We start from the raw sequence: 20,581 nt of genomic DNA, 5'->3' as shown, positions 1-20,581 counted from the left end.
TTTCTATCACAAGCAAAAGACCACATGAAAAAATCCCAAAAAAATCAGAAAGGTGAAGCATGTAAATATTATGTATTATATTGTATTATAAAAAAAAAAAAAGCGATGGCTGCATAAACGAACAACAATAATGACTAATTTCCTTTTAGCTTCATGAGTTCAACGCTTCCTTGCAGTCAAGGCTCACTGAGGCATTTTAATATGATCTAGATCCATCGTTACATGTTGTTCTTGCATCTTCTTAAGTCAAACCAAAAGTGTCCGTCCGTAAAAAAAGGGGGTTTAATTGCACAAGGCATTTGGTGTCCTCTCATAAAACCCAGCCTGAGTCCCCAACTTCAACCTGAAATGAGGTCTAATGAGGCAAAAAATAAATGAAAGCATTTGTGAGTCTGTGGCAAACGATGATGCAGGGGCTTTGAAATCTTTCAACAAGAAACAACAACAACAAAAAGGCATGCATCAAACAGGACACTGTACTTTGAACAAAGGGAAACGGGGTCACTCTGCGTTGGTTCATCATGCAGAAGTCAGAAGTCTGCAGTTTGGCAGCGAGCGTAGCTGTGAAAATTTTAAAAGCCGTCCCAGCAAATATTTACAAACCTCTGCTTTATCACCCAGTTCTGCCACTTTGACACAATAACTAATCACTCATTAATGCCGCGCTCCTCTGCACCGCTCCAGCTCACAAAAGGTAGGCAATCAATGTGTTTTTGCCTGAAGCGAGAACTGCAGGTTGTTAATCTTCGATGTTTAAACGGCACATAGTCTCCATATTGAAAGTCTGCTCCAGAATTATAGGAGACGCTGAAACTATAGTTACAATATTTCTCACATTTCCACGAGACATAATAATGTTTGATGATAACAGGCACGGGCTTCAAAGGCTGACACATATCTACTGAAGTAATCGGAGCTGAGGTGATTCGGATCACGGCAGGTTAGCGCTCCTCAATGTGTGGGTTTCGGAAAGACAACGCTCCCCGTCTGCACCCACAGTCCATTAAGGACGGCGCCAACGACTTGGGGAAGAAAATACAAATTCCTCCTCCTCTTCTCCGTAAACTGATCATCGTGAGTTTCAGAATGTAATGTTGATTTGAATTACAAACGCAGAAGCACATTGCAAATATGTACTTTACCAAAAGGTCCCCGTGGCACGGAGTCGCTCTTTAAAGATTCATAAAGCATTTTCGAAACCCATCTCCCAACATTTAAGTACTCAAACTCCCGGTGGAGACGGTAATGTATTGTTTCAAATATTCTCATTGCCGGCTTGTTAGGGAGTTAAAATTACAATCGTTCAGGCGTAAAAACATTTTACAGTTGCAGTGTTTCCAATTTGAGGCCTCAGCTAAAGAAATATATATATATATATACATGTATAAAAATATAATACTCAACGACTGCTTTGAAAATGCTTGCATTATTACGGCTATAGCTCGTGTGCAGACTAGTGCACCAGAGCTGCAGCCGTGAATGGCAGCAAAGATAAGAGCAGAGGCTCTTCAGAGGTCTTCATTCTGTCTTCAGCGCACAGCTGGATCATCCTCTTGGACCCACGGGTCGCCTTACAGACACAGACACACATGTACAGTAAAAGCACACACACTGAGTGCGAGTGATCCAACACGGTGACCCTTTGTTATCTGTCCCTCACCAGCTTTGTTTGCATGGCTCATCTGGAAACTCCATTTGTGTGTTTTTTTTTTTTTTTTTTTTTGCCATTTTGGAGACATTCTAAAAGGGTGAGTCAACAAACTCCATATGCACATCCCTGGCATCCTGGACCCAGCGATGTTCTCTGCTGAACCATAAAATGAACAGATGGTGTGGAAGTGGAATTCTTAGCAGTAAAGAATCAATAACGTGCTTGTTTCAAAACAGTGAACAGCTCAGAAAATGAAGCTTTGCAGCTCTGGTGGTCGGTGGCGACCGTGTGAACGTGTGTAATGGGTTTTATGTTGAAGGAGGGGGAAAAAAAAAAGCTTAGCAAAAATATACAATCGTTTTTATACAAATTGGATTGGAAAACTTCTGCCCACACACACACACACGTTCTCCAAGTGACTTTCATCATCAAGGATGTGCCCATATGTCATTTATTGTATGACCAATTAGAGATTAACTGGACAATGTTCGCTTAATCTCTGTGCAATAATATGAAGCAGAAGAGTATAATCTGAGTCAAATTCACAAATCTTAAAACCTGCAGCTCATGTTGCTCTTTCTACCTTTTGTTTCAATTAGCACTCAGCTAAAGAAATAACACATTCCTATTATTTAAGGAAACCAAAATGACAAGTGTTAGATTGCGGTGCTGGAGACAGACAGCATGAAAATAAATGGAATTAATTACTAAAGGCTAAAGTCTTTATCGGAGCAACGGGAATGACTTTTGTATAATTAGAGTCATATCGAGTACAGAAAATGGCTGGAAAAAAAAAACACATCAGTAAATGATGTACAATCGTTCCAAAGTATCTCACACAGACTACGAGTCCCCGTAGGAACAACACAGCAATGTTTGTGCTGCAGAATTAACCTCATGTCAGACTTTATTACCAGCACAGAATCCCTGACCATGTATCTGCGCTGTTTATTGTCCTAAGTCTCCTCTCCTGCACAACCACGGTAACCACCCCCCCCGCCCCCCCTATCTCTCTCTCTTTCCCTCCCTTCCTGGCTGCGGCTCTTCCCGGCAGCACTCAGCATCTCTCCAGACTCACGGAGCTAGTGCGACCACACCGACGCGCAACAGACGCCTCCACCTCCTCCTCCTTGCGCGCAACTTGGACTCGCATCATTACGCATGGCTGTGCGCAAGAGCGCGACCGAAGCAGCGATTTGGAAGAAACGCATGGGATTCAAAGAGACATAAAAGGTTGTTGCAGCGACAAGCTTCTTCTTTCTTTTTTTTCTTCCTCAACTGAGTGTTACCCGCGCCCCCCCCCCCCCCCCCCCCACCCCCCACCGCCACCACGCTGTGCCAAATAATGATCTCCACATGTATAACAGGATACCGTCTTCTTGCCGCGTAATTATACAGCTGTAGTTAAAGATCCGCTGCGTTACCCCGACCGCACATTTCACACAGAGATGGATCTTTGGGGACTTTATGTGTCTCATCTCATAACTTTGGGTAAGTACGTGTCTTGTTTAATTATCAACGACAACTATAACTGTAACCGAATCTAATGAATCATGGAGGAGTTTTGTCGCACCATCCTTTTAACGTCGTCACGTTTATCGCTGACAGTTGTCAAAGTAATTCCCTGTGTAATATCATCGGGTAATAATCACATAAATACGCAGATTTTCAGCTTCATCATGTGTGCTGTTGTGCATGGATTAAATACTGCGCACGCACACAATTTTTGCTTTGCCATATATAATTATGCGTTATATATTATAGTCAATGCAGTGGAATTTAAGTGTAGCCTATTAAAATGTTTCTATCATAAAATATTAACGACATAGTGATACTCAATAGGATTTTTTTTTTTAACCACTGCCAGTTCTCTCAGCTTCACCCTGGACATGCAGTCAAAGTTTTAGCAGCTGTTTATTCTAAACTGGCCTTGTAAATGAACCACGCTCAGCAGTGCATCTGTCATACAGTGAGTGTCACTGAGCCTACCTGCTCTCCATGTAATTGAAGGAAGCATCAATATTGATTTTTGTGTGTGTGTGTGTGTGTGTGTGTGTGTGGCAGCAGTCCACAGTCTTGAGAGGAGAGCAGTGGTGTCGTTCGGCTCTCCGAGTCTCTATTTTGCCACGATAAACAAATGTGTCATTCTCCAGGCTCACCCCCATGCCACCACTAATACCAGTGTGCGCACACTAATGAGAACAGGTCACATCACTTTAATTGGAACCAGCTAGTCCCCCCCCCCCCCCCTGCTTAACAAAGACCAGAATATGCATTAAAAAAATCACCTCTTTATTTATTATTAATATCAAAGTCTTTGGATGAGCTGTTCATTGGCGAAATGAAAGGTGACGCCTGCAACAGAACCGTTCCCCCCCCCCCCCCCTCCCTCTCTGTCATGATTTTACATGGTGACTGATTAAATTTGCCATGAAATTAGAGATTGGAAATTAACACACATGCACGCAACAGAAAAAAAAAATGTTCTCCATATCATTCTAGTCTGTTTTTTGCTCCGATCTGCCCACATCAATTAGCCAAGAGCAAACCGCGAAAGGTCAGAAACTATACGGACTGCCTTGAATGACTCAAGCCCCGCGTTCTGAGAAAGTGTCTGACATCCGTGACTTTTATGGACATAAAGCTGTGCAGCTCACACATTACCCAGCCCTCCAGATACCTGCGAGGGTTTTCAAATCACAGCAATTTTGCAAGCACAAGGTTCTCTCAGCAAACAACCGGGAAAGATGTTTTTCTCAGATGGAGCATGGTGGCTATTAAATGAAAGCATTTTTGGATTATTATAATATTTGTTGATCCTTTTTTTTTTGGAGGGGGGGAAGTGAAATAACATCACAGCAGTCACACATTTCTGTTGTGATGATTGGATTTATTTTTATGTAAGTAATGCATGACACTGAAGCTGTTTGAGGCTTAGATGTGTAATCAACCTACAGCACATAGTTTAATTGTAGTGATTCATATTTTATTGGGAAAAAAAAAAAATCAAGCAGTGGCAAACTAAAAGCTTTTTGATATTGGAGTTTTATTTAACATAAAGAGACATAAAGATGTCAACTTTAGCGCTGGGAAAGTGAAACCCTTAAACAAGACATGAACCTTGTGTTGTGCCCATGTTGGCTCCAGGTTTGCAGATGCTACAGATCTCACAGTTTGTGCAATTCACAGGATTTGCAAAGTCCAAACTAAAGCCTCCCACTGTTGAAAACCAAAATTAAAAAAAATGAATCCTAAGCAAGTGCTCCAAGATGTCCAGGATCTGATCCTAATCTGCATGATGAATGTGCAGCAGAGCTCAAGTTGAAAGATCCACATGGAGGCTTCAAATCCTATCAAATGCAACACTATTGTGCAGGCTGTAGGTGCTGTTTTCTTTTCTAGGTCAGATAATCGTTTTTTTCTGCAGTTTTAAATAGCTAACAGTGGACCTCAGTCACACCACAGTTGTTTCATATCAAGATTCAAGTCCCAGTTGTACGACAAGGTGATTGCATTCAATATTAATGGGTAAAATTGAAAGGCGTCATCTCAAGTGGGATTCAGAGTGGAAACGGTTGCTGTGAAAATCCACAAGCAGCTGACAAGGATATGCAAATTCATTATAATGCTTCTAATAATTTACATTTTTCTGATTATGGCCTGTCAAAGCTTTTTAGTTCGTCTTCATTTTTTCCCCCTCTCTCTCTCCTGTATTTTAATCACCCTCTCTGCAACGGAGCTGTTTTTGGAAATTGCAACAGTGGCCGGCTTCAGCTGGTGATCAGGCTATATTTTTTGATTTAATGGTTTTGACATTGTGGGATATGACCTGTGTCTTTAATGGAGACAGATAAGTATTGCCAGGCATGCTATTACCAAGCATATTGGCTGGCCTCTTGTAGTGGATTTGTCATGAATCTCATTTGAAGCGCAGGTAGTATCCAAGGTGAATAGACAAACTCATCACATGCTCATTTTCCTCACGTGGCACGAATCAGGTCAGCGCTTTAATAATGAAACAGTGAGAGGAGCTGGTGTTGTGATTCCTGACCAGATATGAATACATCACTTTAATACAGGAATAATACATGTGCAAGATCATGTATTTTTTGTATGATTTAACAGCATCTTGATCTTGATCTAGAATAATTGTGCACATAATAGGTATATGTTTAGTTTCATTTATGGCGTTTTTCCACTATATAGTACCGCCTTTCAGCAGTGCTGTCACGAAATACACCAGATTCCTCTGTTAAATGAGGAGATTTTTAGACATTTACTTGCTAAATGTTGGGAATAAACCCATGTTTTCAGGATTGTTAAAGGCGCCATATGTAAGAATGTGGCCAAAAACGGTTACTACATCAAAATACCGAGGTCTTTTAGGTTTCGTTTTCTGACGTAACTGGCAACCCGTGGTTGCTCGGCAGCTGAGACTCTACTGACTGCAATGATTGGTAGACGGCGGTAGGTGGCGCCACATGCCAAAACATGATTTCAAAACATAAACATGATTTGCAGTCTGCAAAATATATTTTTTAATGCAAATATTTTGTCTGTACTGTTGTTGTTGCTGAGTTCAGTTTGTTATATGAACATTATTCCTGAGTCTCTGTGACATATTAGGAGGATTTTATGGCCAGTTGCTTTAGATTTATTTACATAATGCACCTTTAAGTCTTTTTAACTGATCTACAGTTCGCCATTGTTTGGTTTGACCAATCAGTGACCAGCAGTCTGATGACGTCACGCATAGTATCGGCTCAGCTCGCTTCAAAACCCGCAAAATAAACGCGCCACGCCGTGACAAGGCGAGTCAAGATGTGGAACTGGAAAAACACCATTCGTTTGAAAATCTTTTGTCAAATTCTTGAAAAAGGAATAGCCATTTTATCTTTCTTTTGTGTCTGGTTGTTTCAAGGTTTGGTTTTAAAGGCTCTGTGGTTTCAAAAAAAACAAAAAACTCCAGGACATTAGCTCTTTTACTTTCATTATCTCCAGAGTAGTCTCCTCAAAAAGAACATACAAGTTGGAATTCATTGTAGAAAAAAGCCTTGAGCCTTGTTCAAACAACTCCACAATTTTAAGACATACTGTAACACAATGTAGCACAAGATATTATACAAGAAGTGTTTTTATAGTTTTTTGTGTGACAATCAGGCAAATCAACAAGACAACTGTCAAAGTTGTTGTACATTTACGAAATTTCTATAAGTGAAGATAAAAGGATCCTTGGATTTGGTCATTATATAACTAACAGGCATCTGTTCGGTCACTGTTGACCTAACAGATTTGATGGGCCACTGGTAATTTTCCCAAGAGACAATTTCAGTGCTGACATAAACAGAATGAATACATTCCAGAAGACTGAGTTTACTGTATACTGGCAGTACAAGTCCACTGCAGCCGAGCTCTAATAACTGTGTCAGTCATTTAGACTAAAATGGGATTCAATAGAGAATCTTTACCTTACTCCATTAACACTGTGCACTAAAACAGGAGAGCGAACTGATTATTAAATCTCAAGAGTCAGTGCTGCATCTTATCGTGGCCTACAGGAAGTAAAACTCAATAACGGATAAGAGTTTTCCATCTAAAACATCCAACACTCACTCACTGATAGAGCTGGGTTTTAAAAGCTTCTGACACAGACACAATGACTGTTACACTTTCTCTTGTGTGCCGCCTCTGATTTCCAGCCAATGACACAAAACCTTTAAAGGTGAAGTAAGTAGTTTATAGTGCCATCCAGAGGAGAGGCTGAAATTTACAACAAAGAACTGCTCCTCTGCTCACCCCCTCCCTTCCCTGAGCGCTACGGTATCCTCAGCCGGTCAAATGTCGTCCTCGTCGTCTTTCTCCGTGTCATCAGATGAGGTTCGTGAGGTGAGGGAGAGGGCGGAGCTACCGCGGCCGTAGCAGACGAAGCGAGAGAGAGTGGAGGCTACAAGTAAAGCAATGCTTGATTTGCTCTCTCGCGTTTGTCCTTACAGGCTCCCGTAGAAACATGGCGTCGTGGCAATGCAGTAGCGGCCCGCGACCATGTTATTTTACATGACTTTTTGAAACACTGCGAAAATGAAACAAAGAATATTATACAGCGACTAGACAATGCAGGAGCACATAATATGTATACAAAAGTGGATTTTGGGTCATATAAACCCATAAATACTACACAGTGTCCCTTTAAAACACCTTTGTACTAAAGCCCAATTTATACTCCTGCGTAAAGTGCTCTGCGTCGACGCAGAGCCTGTCAAAGAGCCTCTGCGTTGTCTCCGACTGCACGAAATATTTTTTAAGTGTCCGTCACTCCGTCAAGGGACAACGGAGACGGCAAGAGCTGCGATTGGTCCTCAGGACAGGCCGAGCTACCGCTGCTCTGTGCCGGCTCACAGTGCGAACCGAGCGTCCACAGAGGCAGAGCTGATCACCGGCGATAACGTCGCTGCCAAACTATAAATACGTCATATCTTAATACACACAGCACATGTTTAGACTTTAAATGGCCAATTTCTTGCCTCAAATGATCTTAAAACTGCGTTCCGTGACACAGAAAAGTGAGAAACTGCCACCGTTTCAACAACAACAGTCTTTCTCTCGCTTTTTCTCTCGGACGCCATTGGTCACTGTAGCCAGAAGGACAACAACCTTGCGCAGCGACCCCTACTGATCGGGCAGGACATTGCCGTCGGAGAAGTATAATGTGGCCTTAAGTTGCGATCAGTCTGATTCCTCCGAGCTCTAATGGTGACACTGTTCAACCTCTAAAATAATCATCTGCATATTGAGCGGATACAAAAAAAAAAAGACAGAGGCGAGGCAGTGACGCTGTTGGGCGAGTGTTAATACCAGAGACATGCCATTGATTAGGTGTGATGTATGTGGGTGAAAACCACATACGAGAATCTATTAAGTGTCTCCTGATATAGCACTGGTCACACTTTACAGAGCAGAGCGCATTCACGTTTTCAGATTTACGTGATTGACGGCATTCAGGAGCAATTAGCAACAACAAGAGCAAACGCGGAAAAAAATGACTCCTGTCCGTTTTATAACGACGTTCGCGCTGCAAGAGGCTTAACGGGGCAAATGAAATACAATGGACTCTAATTTGCTGTATTTGTTCATCTACTCATATTTTCACAACCCCGTCCTTGTATTGATCCGACTTCATGCTGGCAAACATTTTAACAAATTATTATTTTTCCATATTTCGGAGGGTATTTAAAGCCACCACAAACATTTCCTTTTTACAGAAGACTGAATTACTGACAGCGTCTGACATGTTTTAATAGTAGTGACAAATCCACTGATGCTCAACACTTAAACCATGCGGCAGGAATGGATTTTTAAAAAAATAAATAATCTCGTTCAGCTAAAGAGACAAATGCATTTGGCAGAAACCAAACCTGAACTGAGGGGAGAGTTTGCTGACACATTGACTAAATTAACTCTTAATTAATTTATTTAAAGATGTGTTTACAAGTTGTTTCTACTTTCTATGACAAGTAACTCCAAAAAATTCAGGTTTAAAGTTTTTTTTCATAGTACAGGAAAAGAGTAGAAATAAAAGTTAAACTGGACTGCCTCATTTAAAAACAGATTTTCAGCATGTTCTGCAACGTGACAAAGAAAAAGGCAAACAAAGTGCACACGAAGGTACGACAACAAAGACGACTCGGGTCAAAATAAACAAGATGGTATTTCACACCAATGATTGCAGACGTAATTTTCCATCAGGTAGTTCTTATGCGAGTGTTTGAAGTGTAAGGCAGAGGGATATAGCTCTGATGGCGCAGGGGGATTTTATTCCAGATTGTATGCATGTATGAAAGAACAATCTCTGACCGCAGTTGTTTTGAAAGCTGGAACAGGAAGGATTGAAAGAGAGACTGATTGAGTGAAACGGCGATGTCGGATCTAGAACAATCGTGCAAAGCATATTTCTGTTTTACTTGTTGCACGTTTGGCCACAGGAACAGACTGTGGTTCCACTATTTCCTCCATTTCTGTCTCAAACTGGCTTGTTTACGACCTCAAATCACATCAGTCTTTCAAGGTCAAATATTTCGAATTGAACTAGTCGAGGAAATAACATGTTTTTTCCACACCTTTCTGATTTTGCACGAGAAACTTCTATTCATCATCTTCATTTGCATCGAGGTCACACCACACAAATCGTTCCCTTTGCATTCATCGCGAATGAACTGTGACAGTTGAGAATGTTGTAAGATGATCGTACATGATTTGTTTTATCATATCATGAGCTATATCTCGAGGAACACGATCCCCTTTGCTCATTGTTAATTGGACACTCTGAATTGATCCCAGCAATATCTAGTGGACTCCCTGTGCCCGGTGCCAAGTCTGGCATGAACATCTCTGGCGACCCCTAGAGAGGGAGAAGCCGTGCAAATAATCATAATCTATCTTAAACTGAACAATCAAGCAACAAAAATGTAACTTTCAAACTGATAAATGTAACTGTAGCACATATTTTCTTCCTCAGTCAAAGATTCTGGGCAGACATAAGGAGCAGAAGGTAAACTCACTTCACTCCAACTCAAAATCCCTAGATTTTTTGAATTCTGATCACAACATGGGGTTTTACATGATCGTGGTCTGATGGAATACATACATATATATATATATATATATATATATATATACATATATATATATATATATATACATATATACATATATATACATATATATATATATACATATATATACATACATATATATACATATATATATATATATATATATATATATATATATACATATATATATATATATATATATATATATATATATATATATATACATATATATATATATATATATATATATATATATATATATATATATATACATATATATATACATATATATATATATATATACATATATATATACATATATATATATATATATACATATATATATACATATATATATATATATATATATATATATATATATATATATATATGTATAAAAATAAAGTCCCTCAGTGGCCCACGCTGCCAGATTAACATGTTCATTTGCCTCATGTAACAGTAACCGCTGACAAAACACCCCGTTGTGTTTAAAATTGAAGGCACAATCAATGTTCAAATGTTTTGTTTCTGGAAAACCACTCGACTCTTTGGTTGTAAAACAATCTTCCCAAGAGAACTGCCGAGCAGGCACTTTTTTTGTACTTCGTTTTTGTTGGATGAGAAGTTGTGGGTTTGGTGAAAAGAAAGTACTGACAGATGACGCTGCTCTGTTCTGTGGAGATGCCTCAGGATTAACTCCGGGAAATATACGAGGGACGGACAAACTAAAAACACTATCAATATCCTGCAGTATCTGCTTTCGCCCAGCCCCCCTCTCCTTTGGCTGATACGACATTTCCCTCAGTTATCACCTTTCAGGTCACGGTCTGAGATCTCAGCTTTGATTATCCATGGTCTTCATCCAACTCAAGTGACGCCTGTATTTCACAGAATGAGAATAATCTGCTTTAACACTTTGGGGTTTAGTGAGAATTCAAATGTCAGCAAATGTTTTGGACAATTTTCCAAGTTTTCCTGCCAATTTCCCTTTGTCCAATTTCTCGAAAATATCTATTATATATTGTATAATATTTGACATAACATGCATTGAAATACATACTGCATTAAAATAAAATGGAAAAATGTCACTAACTCAATTTAAACGTCCCATATTATACCCTATTTCTCCAAGTTAAACTAGTTCCCTGGAAATGACATCAGCCACAGAGGCTACTGGGAGCTAACAGCAGTTAGCATTTCAAGTGATCATTTGCAGGCTCTAGCAGGCACATTGCCGTCATATATAACCTTGTATCCACTGGACAGATAAATCCTCTGAGGCTGGAAGTTTGTGTAGAACTCTGTGCTGCACTGTGGAGCCAAGAATAGGACTTTTCTAGGACTTCGCTGACTTCGGATTTTTGGCGAGACAACAATTCCAGGAATTTAGGGTCGTGTGACGCCCCAAGGAGTGCGGAAGTCAACATCGCGTGTTTTATATCCTGTATTTAGACTGAGGAGGACCACAAAAACATGAGGGAGTCATCTTTTTTCACACTTTGGCGAATCGTAGGGCCTCCAGAGTCCCAAATATAAAATGATTAAAAAGTAGATTTTGCATAATATGTGACCTTTAAATCCATAGAAATCTCTATGTCAATATATTGTATTTGGCACTTAGGGACCACGTTTAATCATTGCCCTTTGCTGCACGTTCTGCTGCTGAAGCTCTCACTGTAAATGTGTGAGGGCTTCAACTGTTCCCATGAGCTTCCTGATGTCATCAAACTAGGTCTTCAGTGCATACCCAACCTCTTGCCCGAACGCTCCAGAAAACTTCCTGTTTTTGTGAACGTGTCCAACCTGTCCAACGATCTTCTGCCGTGTTCCTCCGCAAACTCTCGACAACGTCCACAACCAGATATAGAGGGTGGAAATGAGTACACATTTGCATAAGCAGAGCTCCTGATCTGATGAAATGTGGAATTCCTCTCCCCTGTATTCCTGTTATGTAATTGGATTTGAGGTTATAGCCATACGTTGGCCTCTGAGGGCCAAACAGAGGCTCATTAACTCACTTTCTCTCTCAGTGGTTTTCCAGGAAAAAAAAAAAAAGACTGCTCCAGTCAAGCGGGCACAGCTCCATTGTGACACAGTTAGACTCCACTTTCTGCTTTCTTGTTGAATTTCTGGGACACCGCTAAATCTATTTGGGGTGAGGGTAAAGTTTCAGGGAAGATAGATGGAAGCAAATCTTGGAAGAACATATACAACAAAAGGTCCAAGAATATATTTCTTGGTTGCCGTCCCCCCCCCCCTGCCCGCCCGCCCCCACTCAAGTTAGCTGACTGTGAAATTAGTATGTTCATGGCATCAATAAGGTCAGTGAGAAGCCATAAGATATTCATTGGTGTTATATCAACAAAAACATGCAAACACTGCTGTTTTCTAGGCTTTTCCAGTGAGATTCAGATGACCGTAAAAATAATAATAAGACTGCCAGATGCATTTTTTTGTTAATAACTGTTCTTTCTATTCTAATAAACCTTCAATCCATTTTCTGTTTTTATTACAGTCGCTGCTTTCTGCTTCCACGTTGGTTTGCTGGCATTATAACTTGTGAGTGTGCAGCTATAGTGACTATAGTGATAAAGCGGTCATCTATTTGCTTCTTCACATACAGTGCGCAGATGGCAGCGGTGGGTAATAATTTCTTTCCCATTTCTTATCCTCCCGTGGCGAACGGCTGCTGCGTCATACGATTGGTCAACTGTGGGCAGTCGTGAAACAGTACATTCAACGGCAACAGCAATAATTACGGTTTGAATAGAAGAATCGCAGGCCTTTCTTGGCGCTGCATAATTTCTCCCACTTTATTCGTTCCATTAAAAAAAATGGCCTGATATGTTACCTCATAACCTTTCTGATAGTTTAAAGCCTGCCTGCGGTTTGAGCCAAGCGCTGTAGCAACGTAAAATAAAAGTTTCAAACCTAGAAAGGGAGCGGAGACAACATTGCTTGTAAATGATGAATGTAGATGCCTTGTATCATTGTGGTTCCAGAGCAGGTTTTATGACAGGCAGAATAAATGAGCCCCATAACTGAATTTTTCTGATATCTGCAGCTGTGCATATGCACTATATGGTTTTTATAGCAGATGTTATTTAATTAAAATAGGTGCAGCCTCAAACTTTATAGTATTTAATTACTGTTTCATTGTTTGTTTACATGTGCTGAGTGAATTACACTGCAGTTCCGCCGGCAAATGGAATAGTTTCTTATCAGCATTCCCAGACTGACCATATACCAGTTGAGCTATGGCACCAAACAGTTTTTCATTTAAATTAATTTGGCTTCTTTTATGCCGTGGAGGAGCTCCTCGGTTAATCAAATTGGTGAAATCTGTTTGCAGCCTCCTCGAAGCAACCATAAAAAAAGGAATGACTGGAAAATGCTTGTTTGTGCAAACTGAATTAATGTCGGGACTGGAGAGATGAGAAATGAGAAGCACACAAGAGATGGCGGAAATGGCACAATGAGAGATCGCAACCCTTGGCAGCAATGCGTGGACACTCGCTGGACAGTGTGTCCTCATCCTCACAGACCATGCCACTCATACTGGTATTCAAGTTATTTTTTTAAAAAGCCTTCTGTCAGAATGAAACATCCACCAAACCTGTGAAACACCGATATCATAATTCTATCACTCATATCAAATCTATTCATAAATAGTGCACAGGTAATCTGAGGATAAACAAAAAAGCATCTACATAACAGCACATATATAGGTATAAAATATATCAAAACTAAACTACATTCCCCCCCAGTTCTCAGTGAAAATACTGTATGACAGCCTTAAAACTAAATGTGTGATGGATGGACAAAAAAAAGTTTCTAATATAATTCAGTAGCAAATGTGATTTTGTAACCACCGTCCATAACTAGACAAATGAAAAACATGAAGGTCGGTAGAACGACACAAACGACACAGTCTGTGTCAACATTACCTATTACACCACCACCACTTAGCAGCAATTATTCACTTGACTCTCTTACCGTCATGGCAATTTATTTCATTAAATAGAAGAACATAATAAAAGTCTATTCGAAATGGCAATTGACTGAAATGTGTGTCTCTACAGATCACTTATTGAACCTTGGACTAAAACTCAAAAAAAGATAATACAAATTCTATGCTTTTTCTTCTTCCCCAAATATCGCAATCCCGCTGAGATCAGTCAACTTGTGATCTGCGGTATAATCTTGTGATGTGACAATTACAGGGGGCTGGACAGAGTCCGGCTCAGTTGTCCCAGTGTTCCAGCAAAAAGGAAACACACCATTACCAAAGCAGCAGACAGGAACCGGCTGGAGGGCACCTGTCTGTGTGAGCTGCAGTGGATTTACAACATCTGCTCCATACAGGAGAGGATGCCACCTCCGCTCACCAACACTTGATTAATTATTTCAGACACAGAGCACGATGCAGCCAACAAACTGTGCATGCAGAAGAATCCTCACCTCACAGTGAAGTCAATGATACTTGCACCTCAGGAAGGAGATAAGCTAATAAAGCAAGTTTGGCGATATGTTAAAGGTCCAGTGTGTAGGAGGGTTTATTGGCACAATATTCAACATAAATTACTTGGCTTTCATAGCCTTGAATTAAACATTTTACATTTACTTTAGGCCGTGTTTTAGGGAAAGTCGTATCTTGTAAACCAAACAGACAATTGAAGCAGAAACTTACTGCACAAATGAAGAAGAAAGAAATCGTTTATGGTATGTGAAGGCCGCCATTAGGGATGTGAATCTTTGGGTGGCTCACGATTGGATTGGATCCCGATTCTTAGGGTCACGATTCGATTAAAAATCGATTTCTCGATTCAACCGATTCGATTAATACGATTCTCGATTCAAAAATCGATACAATGCATAGTGTGTTAAGGCAAATTATGGCATCAAAACAAAACAGTTTGTGTAAGACCATGCGATAATGTGATCACACAAAGGCATTTGTTCATTCAAACAAATAAAAACTTACTTACTGTACAAAAAAATAACTTATAAAAGCTAAGGCTAGCTGCCTTTTTCTCCCAGAAGTTACAAAACTAAACTGTACACAAATAACACAAACTGGTGTTTTTTTCAAAATAGAAACTTCAAGGTGCATTATGTAATAAATCTAAATCAACTGGCCATAAAATCCTCCTAATATGTCACAGAGACTCAGGAATAATGTTCATATAACAAACTGAACTCACCAACAACAACAGTACAGCCAAAATATTTGCATTAAAAAAAAATATTTTGCAGACTGCAAATCATGTTTATGTTTTGAAATCATGTTTTGGCATGTGGCGCCACCTACCGCCATCAACCAATCATTGCAGTCAGTAAAGTCTCAGCTGCCGAGCAACCACGGGTTGCCAGTTACGTCAGAAAACGAAACCTAAAAGACCTCGGTATTTTGAATTTGAATGTAGTTACCGTTTTTGGCCACATTCTTACATATGGCACCTTTAAAAAAAAATATATATATATATATAAAAAATTTTTTTCCCAATAAATCGATTTTTGAAGTTTATGAATCGATTCAGAATCGTGGATGTTTACGATGATGTGAATCGATTTTTTTCCCCACCCACCATAGTTGGAGTTGGAGTGGACGAGTGGACAATGGACCTTTAAGAGGTTGCTCTAAACCCCAGTTAGACTGTACGTCCGCAACTTTCCACAGTCGCCTCTCATTAACGGACAGTGTATAATTGGACGTTGTGTCGGCATTTGACTCCGTTACCACCCGGTAGATCCCGACCCCCCCCCATCCCCATGCCTTGTTACGCCCCCCTAATTAATTGGAACAAGTGAACACCACTGAGCATCTGACAGCTCTGTGTGAGTGATAACTGTGAAACCGGAGCCACATTCCCATGGATGTGCCCGTGGAAAAGAATCACTCTGTATATTATGTCCACTGACTCTCTGCCACACACACACACACATCCTTTGGGGATTCAACACTGCTGCTGTAAAAAGAAACAGGGGGAGACCCTCGCTTGAAAGCTGTGTCTCATGAGACACTAGAGAATAAAAAAAGACTGCGTAAAGTCCAGCTTCAATAGCATTCATATCTTCTTTCATTCAGTAATAGATACAGTTATGATCCACTCTTTACAGCTGCATCAAAACACTATAAAGTGAGTGGTGTTATTATTAGAATTATTAATAGTATGACACCACTACAACTGCAGCTATAAACTTAACAACTATCAGTGTTTATAAAAAGCATCAACATATGGAGACAATGATTAATAGGAATTCTTCTTCTTTTAGCTTCTCTGCCTCCATCTTGTCCTCTCCCTTGTCTCCTCTTGTCCTCCTTCACAACATCCATAAACCCTTCATGGTCTTCCTCTTATCCTCCTGCCCAGCAGGGCTTCAACATCCTTTCTCCAATATAATCACTATCCCTCCACTACACACGACCAAAACCATCTCACCCTCAACTCTTTTTACTTTTATTTCCAGACCGCTCAACCTCAGCTGTCCCTTCGAATATGCTCAATTCTAATCCTGTCCATCCTGGTTCTCTCCCCGAATGAATTGTATTTCACCACGAGCGTACTTGCCCGTAGTTCCGTTCAAACTCAAATTAGGGTTGTTGCCGTGTCTAGCATTACCGTTCAAGTGGTGGCTATTTCTCACCAGGACATCTGACTCATTTGTATGTCCTCGTATTCTCTGAACAGTTGAGTTGAACATGTGTGTGGGCATGGGCGGTCTTCCTCCCCGTATACTTAAGCAGGATTCCATGGTTACCGTTTTGCGTCAGGGAGCACGGTCGGCCTCTCAAGCTGGAGATGTGCGCGTAGGGTCTGCGATGACACGATGGCCAATTACAAAATGTATGTAAGGCGGACCCTCGCCGGAAGTGTGACCGTGCCTGTGACCGTGCCGTGACACTTGTGGTTTCACGATGTTCTGTGATTAATGAGCCAAGAGTCGTATAATAGAAGGTCTACACATTCTGTCTGATGACCTATAAGTCAGAGTACAGTTAGACTGTAGAAAATGTGAAGGGTCTCTGCAGCGGTGATTTCATGCATTGAAGTTTATTTGGATAAATGACCTTTTCATTTAAAAAAAAAAAAAAAAAAGATCCAATAGAAAGTATGGAAGCCAAGAATTCTCTGCTCTAAGTTTTTCTGCAGCATTGTTATTACTTTTGAGATGTTGATCTATTGCCCCGCAGTTCTCATGGTCTGCATCATAATGAGACCCAGCTTGATATCTCCTACAGCCTCGCTTGTTCAGCCTACAGAGAAGGGAAGGGTGCATTCGAGCCAGGTTGAAAGCAAAAGTCGGGAGAGTGGGAGGAAGAGGAAGAGGACGACTAAAGCCCAATTTATCCTCCTGCGTAAAGTGCTCTGCGTAGCTACGCAGAGTCCTCTGCATCGACGCAGAACCTGTCGAAGAGCCTCTGCGTCGTCTGCGGGTGCACGGAATATTTTTTAAGTGTCCGTCACTCCGTCAAGGGACAACGGAGACGGCAAGAGCTGCGATTGGTCCTCAGGACAGGCCGAGCTAAGCTGCTCTTTGCCGGCTCACAGTGAGCTCCGAGCGCTACAGAGGGCGGAGCTGATCCCTGCCGACTTCGTCGCTGCCAAACTATAAATACGTCATATCTTAACACACACAGCACATGTTTAGACTCTAAATGACCAATTTCTCGCCTCTAATTATCTTAAAACTGCGTTCCGGGACACAGAAAAGTGAGAAACGGCCACTGTTTCAACAACTACAGTCTTTCTCCCTCGGACGCCATTGCTCACTGTAGCCAAAAGCACAACAACCTTGTGCAGCGACCCCTACTGATCGGGGGGGAAATTGCAGCGCCTATCCGTCACCACGACGCAGAAGTATAAAGGCTCGAGTGGTCTACGTGGTGACGCAGACGGATAACGCATTACGCAGTAGGAGAAGTATAATGTGGCCTTGAGGCATCTTCATGGTTTTGCCAAGGAAGCCGATATCACCTCACTCTGTACTTTTCTACATGCCCTTCCAACCTGGGTTGCTCACACATGCTCATGGCTACAGATACCATTATGGGTGACATTACACAAAACAGAAAAGGTCACGTAAAAGCTGAATTAACCTTCTTCAGTTCACAACAGGGCCACGTTCTTTTTTAAAAAACCCTGGCCTCGGGGGTTAATATTGTGCCATTGCTTTTTTTCTCGTTCAATGCAGATACGCCACTGAACAAGTGAAGTACAAACCTCTTGAGAGAACTCATTTATAAATATTTTAAAACGGTCCCTTTGTGTGATCAAATTCTAACAGAGCGACCTTTTTCAGAACATCAATGTCAGCATGACACTCTTAAGTTGTCATGAAACTGATGTGTTAAGCAGCTTCAGCATATTTAACACAAAGATGATGATGATGATGACTCATCTCGATCTCACAGGAGTGCACTGGTTACCGTCCAATCAAGCGCCGAGCTTCCCCAGTCCGATTTTACCATTCAGATGCATCAAGTCCGTCACGGGGATGAGCCTGCATTTCTCTAGTCTTTCCCCCTCTGGAGCACAGTCAGCTCCCCTGGCATCGTGAATTGGTTCAAACATATATGGCCTCACCATAGAAATGTCCTCCCACTCATTCTCTTCCTCTGAAAACACCACGATCAGACTCCTCTTCTATTAAAACCACAGAGGAAGGCGAACCGTGGTGGAAAAAGTCCCTCACAACACACACACACACACACACACACACACACGCACACAAGCTGGTTAATCACATTAATGTTCCCATATACAGTCATTTTAAAGAGATTAACACACCAGGAATCTTCGAACAGGCTGTTAAGAAGGGCCACACGTTGCATTCATTACGAATTGGCCTTGGCGGCGTTGGTATTCGGGGACAAATGAAAGTAAGGAAAGCGATCTATGTGATTATCATACAAATGGCAAATGTGACACAATCTAACTGAACCGTGTAACCTACTGTTGGTGAACAGTTCCACAGGCTTTACTTCAAGCGCATTAGAAAGCAGCAGAAAGGCAGTATAATTAAGAGGGAAACTGGCAGTTTAATTTAACTTTCCTCCTGATCACTTATTCTCACTCTTTGATTCTTAACCTTGTTCTTTGCAGTCACCAAAACAACACAATATGCACCAATGTATCTCCCTTTCTTTCAATACTGTTATTTAGAATCATTCTCTTGTTCTATTTCGCTTAAAGTAACATAGCAAACACGTGTAATGGACCCTCTTTATTTAATTATGCTTTGGTCATGTTTGGCCCTGCGAGCTGTAGTCCAGCTAGTCTCGGTCTGTTTGACTGAATGACTATTCATTCAGAGCTGACTTTAATTAGGAACTGTTATGGTTTATTGCCAGTGGATGTTAAATTGAAGAGAGCGAAAAAATTATTTGATAACGTCATGAACGGCATTACTTTTGATGTACAAACTCTGACAGAAATGTCTGTGTTTGTGTTTGTTTGAATAATGGATAACTGTTTCAGTGAAACAAGATGTTAAAATATATTATTTAATACTTGAAATACACACGATAGAAGAGGGGAGGAACGTACAGGAACGAGAGGCATCGTCTCAAAAACATATTGCGCCACAACAAATACCGACCACGCTGCTTGTAAACAGGAACGCTAATGGAAATGAAAGCATGATTTATAGGCCGTCACTTATCGACTCTTTTGAGGATCAACAAAACGTCGATTTGCGCAACAGTTTTAAATCGATGCTTCGGTGAAAGAACTCAGTTTAAACACACACTTCCAGTCAGCTCTTTCAGCTACCTTGCATTATTTCCTCTTGATCGGTTTTATTATCTTGTTTATCCGCACATGTGCTACTTTCCCTTCATTACGATAACGGATGGGACTTGACAAAGTTCTTTAAATTACTTTTAGAGAGTGAAACATAATTAACAGAGGTGGCAGTACATCGGTCGTGGAACATGTTTTGGTCCAACAGTTGGAGATGAAATATCTACATGGAGACGGGGACGGTGACTCCATGTAGTCATTTAGTTTGTGACCACTTACACTAGGACATTATGATCTTAATGGCTTGTGAACTCCACAGTAGCAAAGGCTAATGCTAATCGTCACCATATCTAAAGACAGTGTGCGAAATACCCATTAATAATCGGGGGGTGGGGGGGGTCCCCATCTCCCATTTGTTGGGCAATACTGTGTCACCACCCCAGGTGCCACCCCCTGCAGTATTGGCTATATTCCCTGTCAGATGCGGGCTTGTGTGGGCCATTTGGAAAGCAATGAATTAATACATTAAAGGTGAAGTAAGTAGTTTATAGTGCCATCTAGAGGAGAGGCTGAAA

The 20,581-nt window shown here is 40.9% G+C and overlaps 1 protein-coding gene across 1 annotated transcript in view; it reads left to right on the top strand.

Annotated features, from left to right (window-relative positions):
- Nucleotides 1-3,099: 3,099 nt before the first annotated feature.
- Nucleotides 3,100-20,581, top strand: part of gfra4b (GDNF family receptor alpha 4b) — a gene marked incomplete at both ends in the record, with an annotated part of 40,969 nt that continues 23,487 nt past the window's right edge. Inside the window, one exon of the mRNA XM_083891405.1 lies at nucleotides 3,100-3,142. Coding sequence (XP_083747531.1) covers nucleotides 3,100-3,142 — 43 coding nt within the window. The remainder of the gene's footprint in view (nucleotides 3,143-20,581) is intronic.

The sequence above is a fragment of the Microchirus variegatus genome (assembly GCF_963457635.1).
Source record: "Microchirus variegatus genome assembly, chromosome: 6".
Taxonomy (NCBI): domain Eukaryota; kingdom Metazoa; phylum Chordata; class Actinopteri; order Pleuronectiformes; family Soleidae; genus Microchirus; species Microchirus variegatus.
Note: the sequence above shows the minus strand (reverse complement) of the source record. Positions and strands in the feature narration are given on the sequence as shown.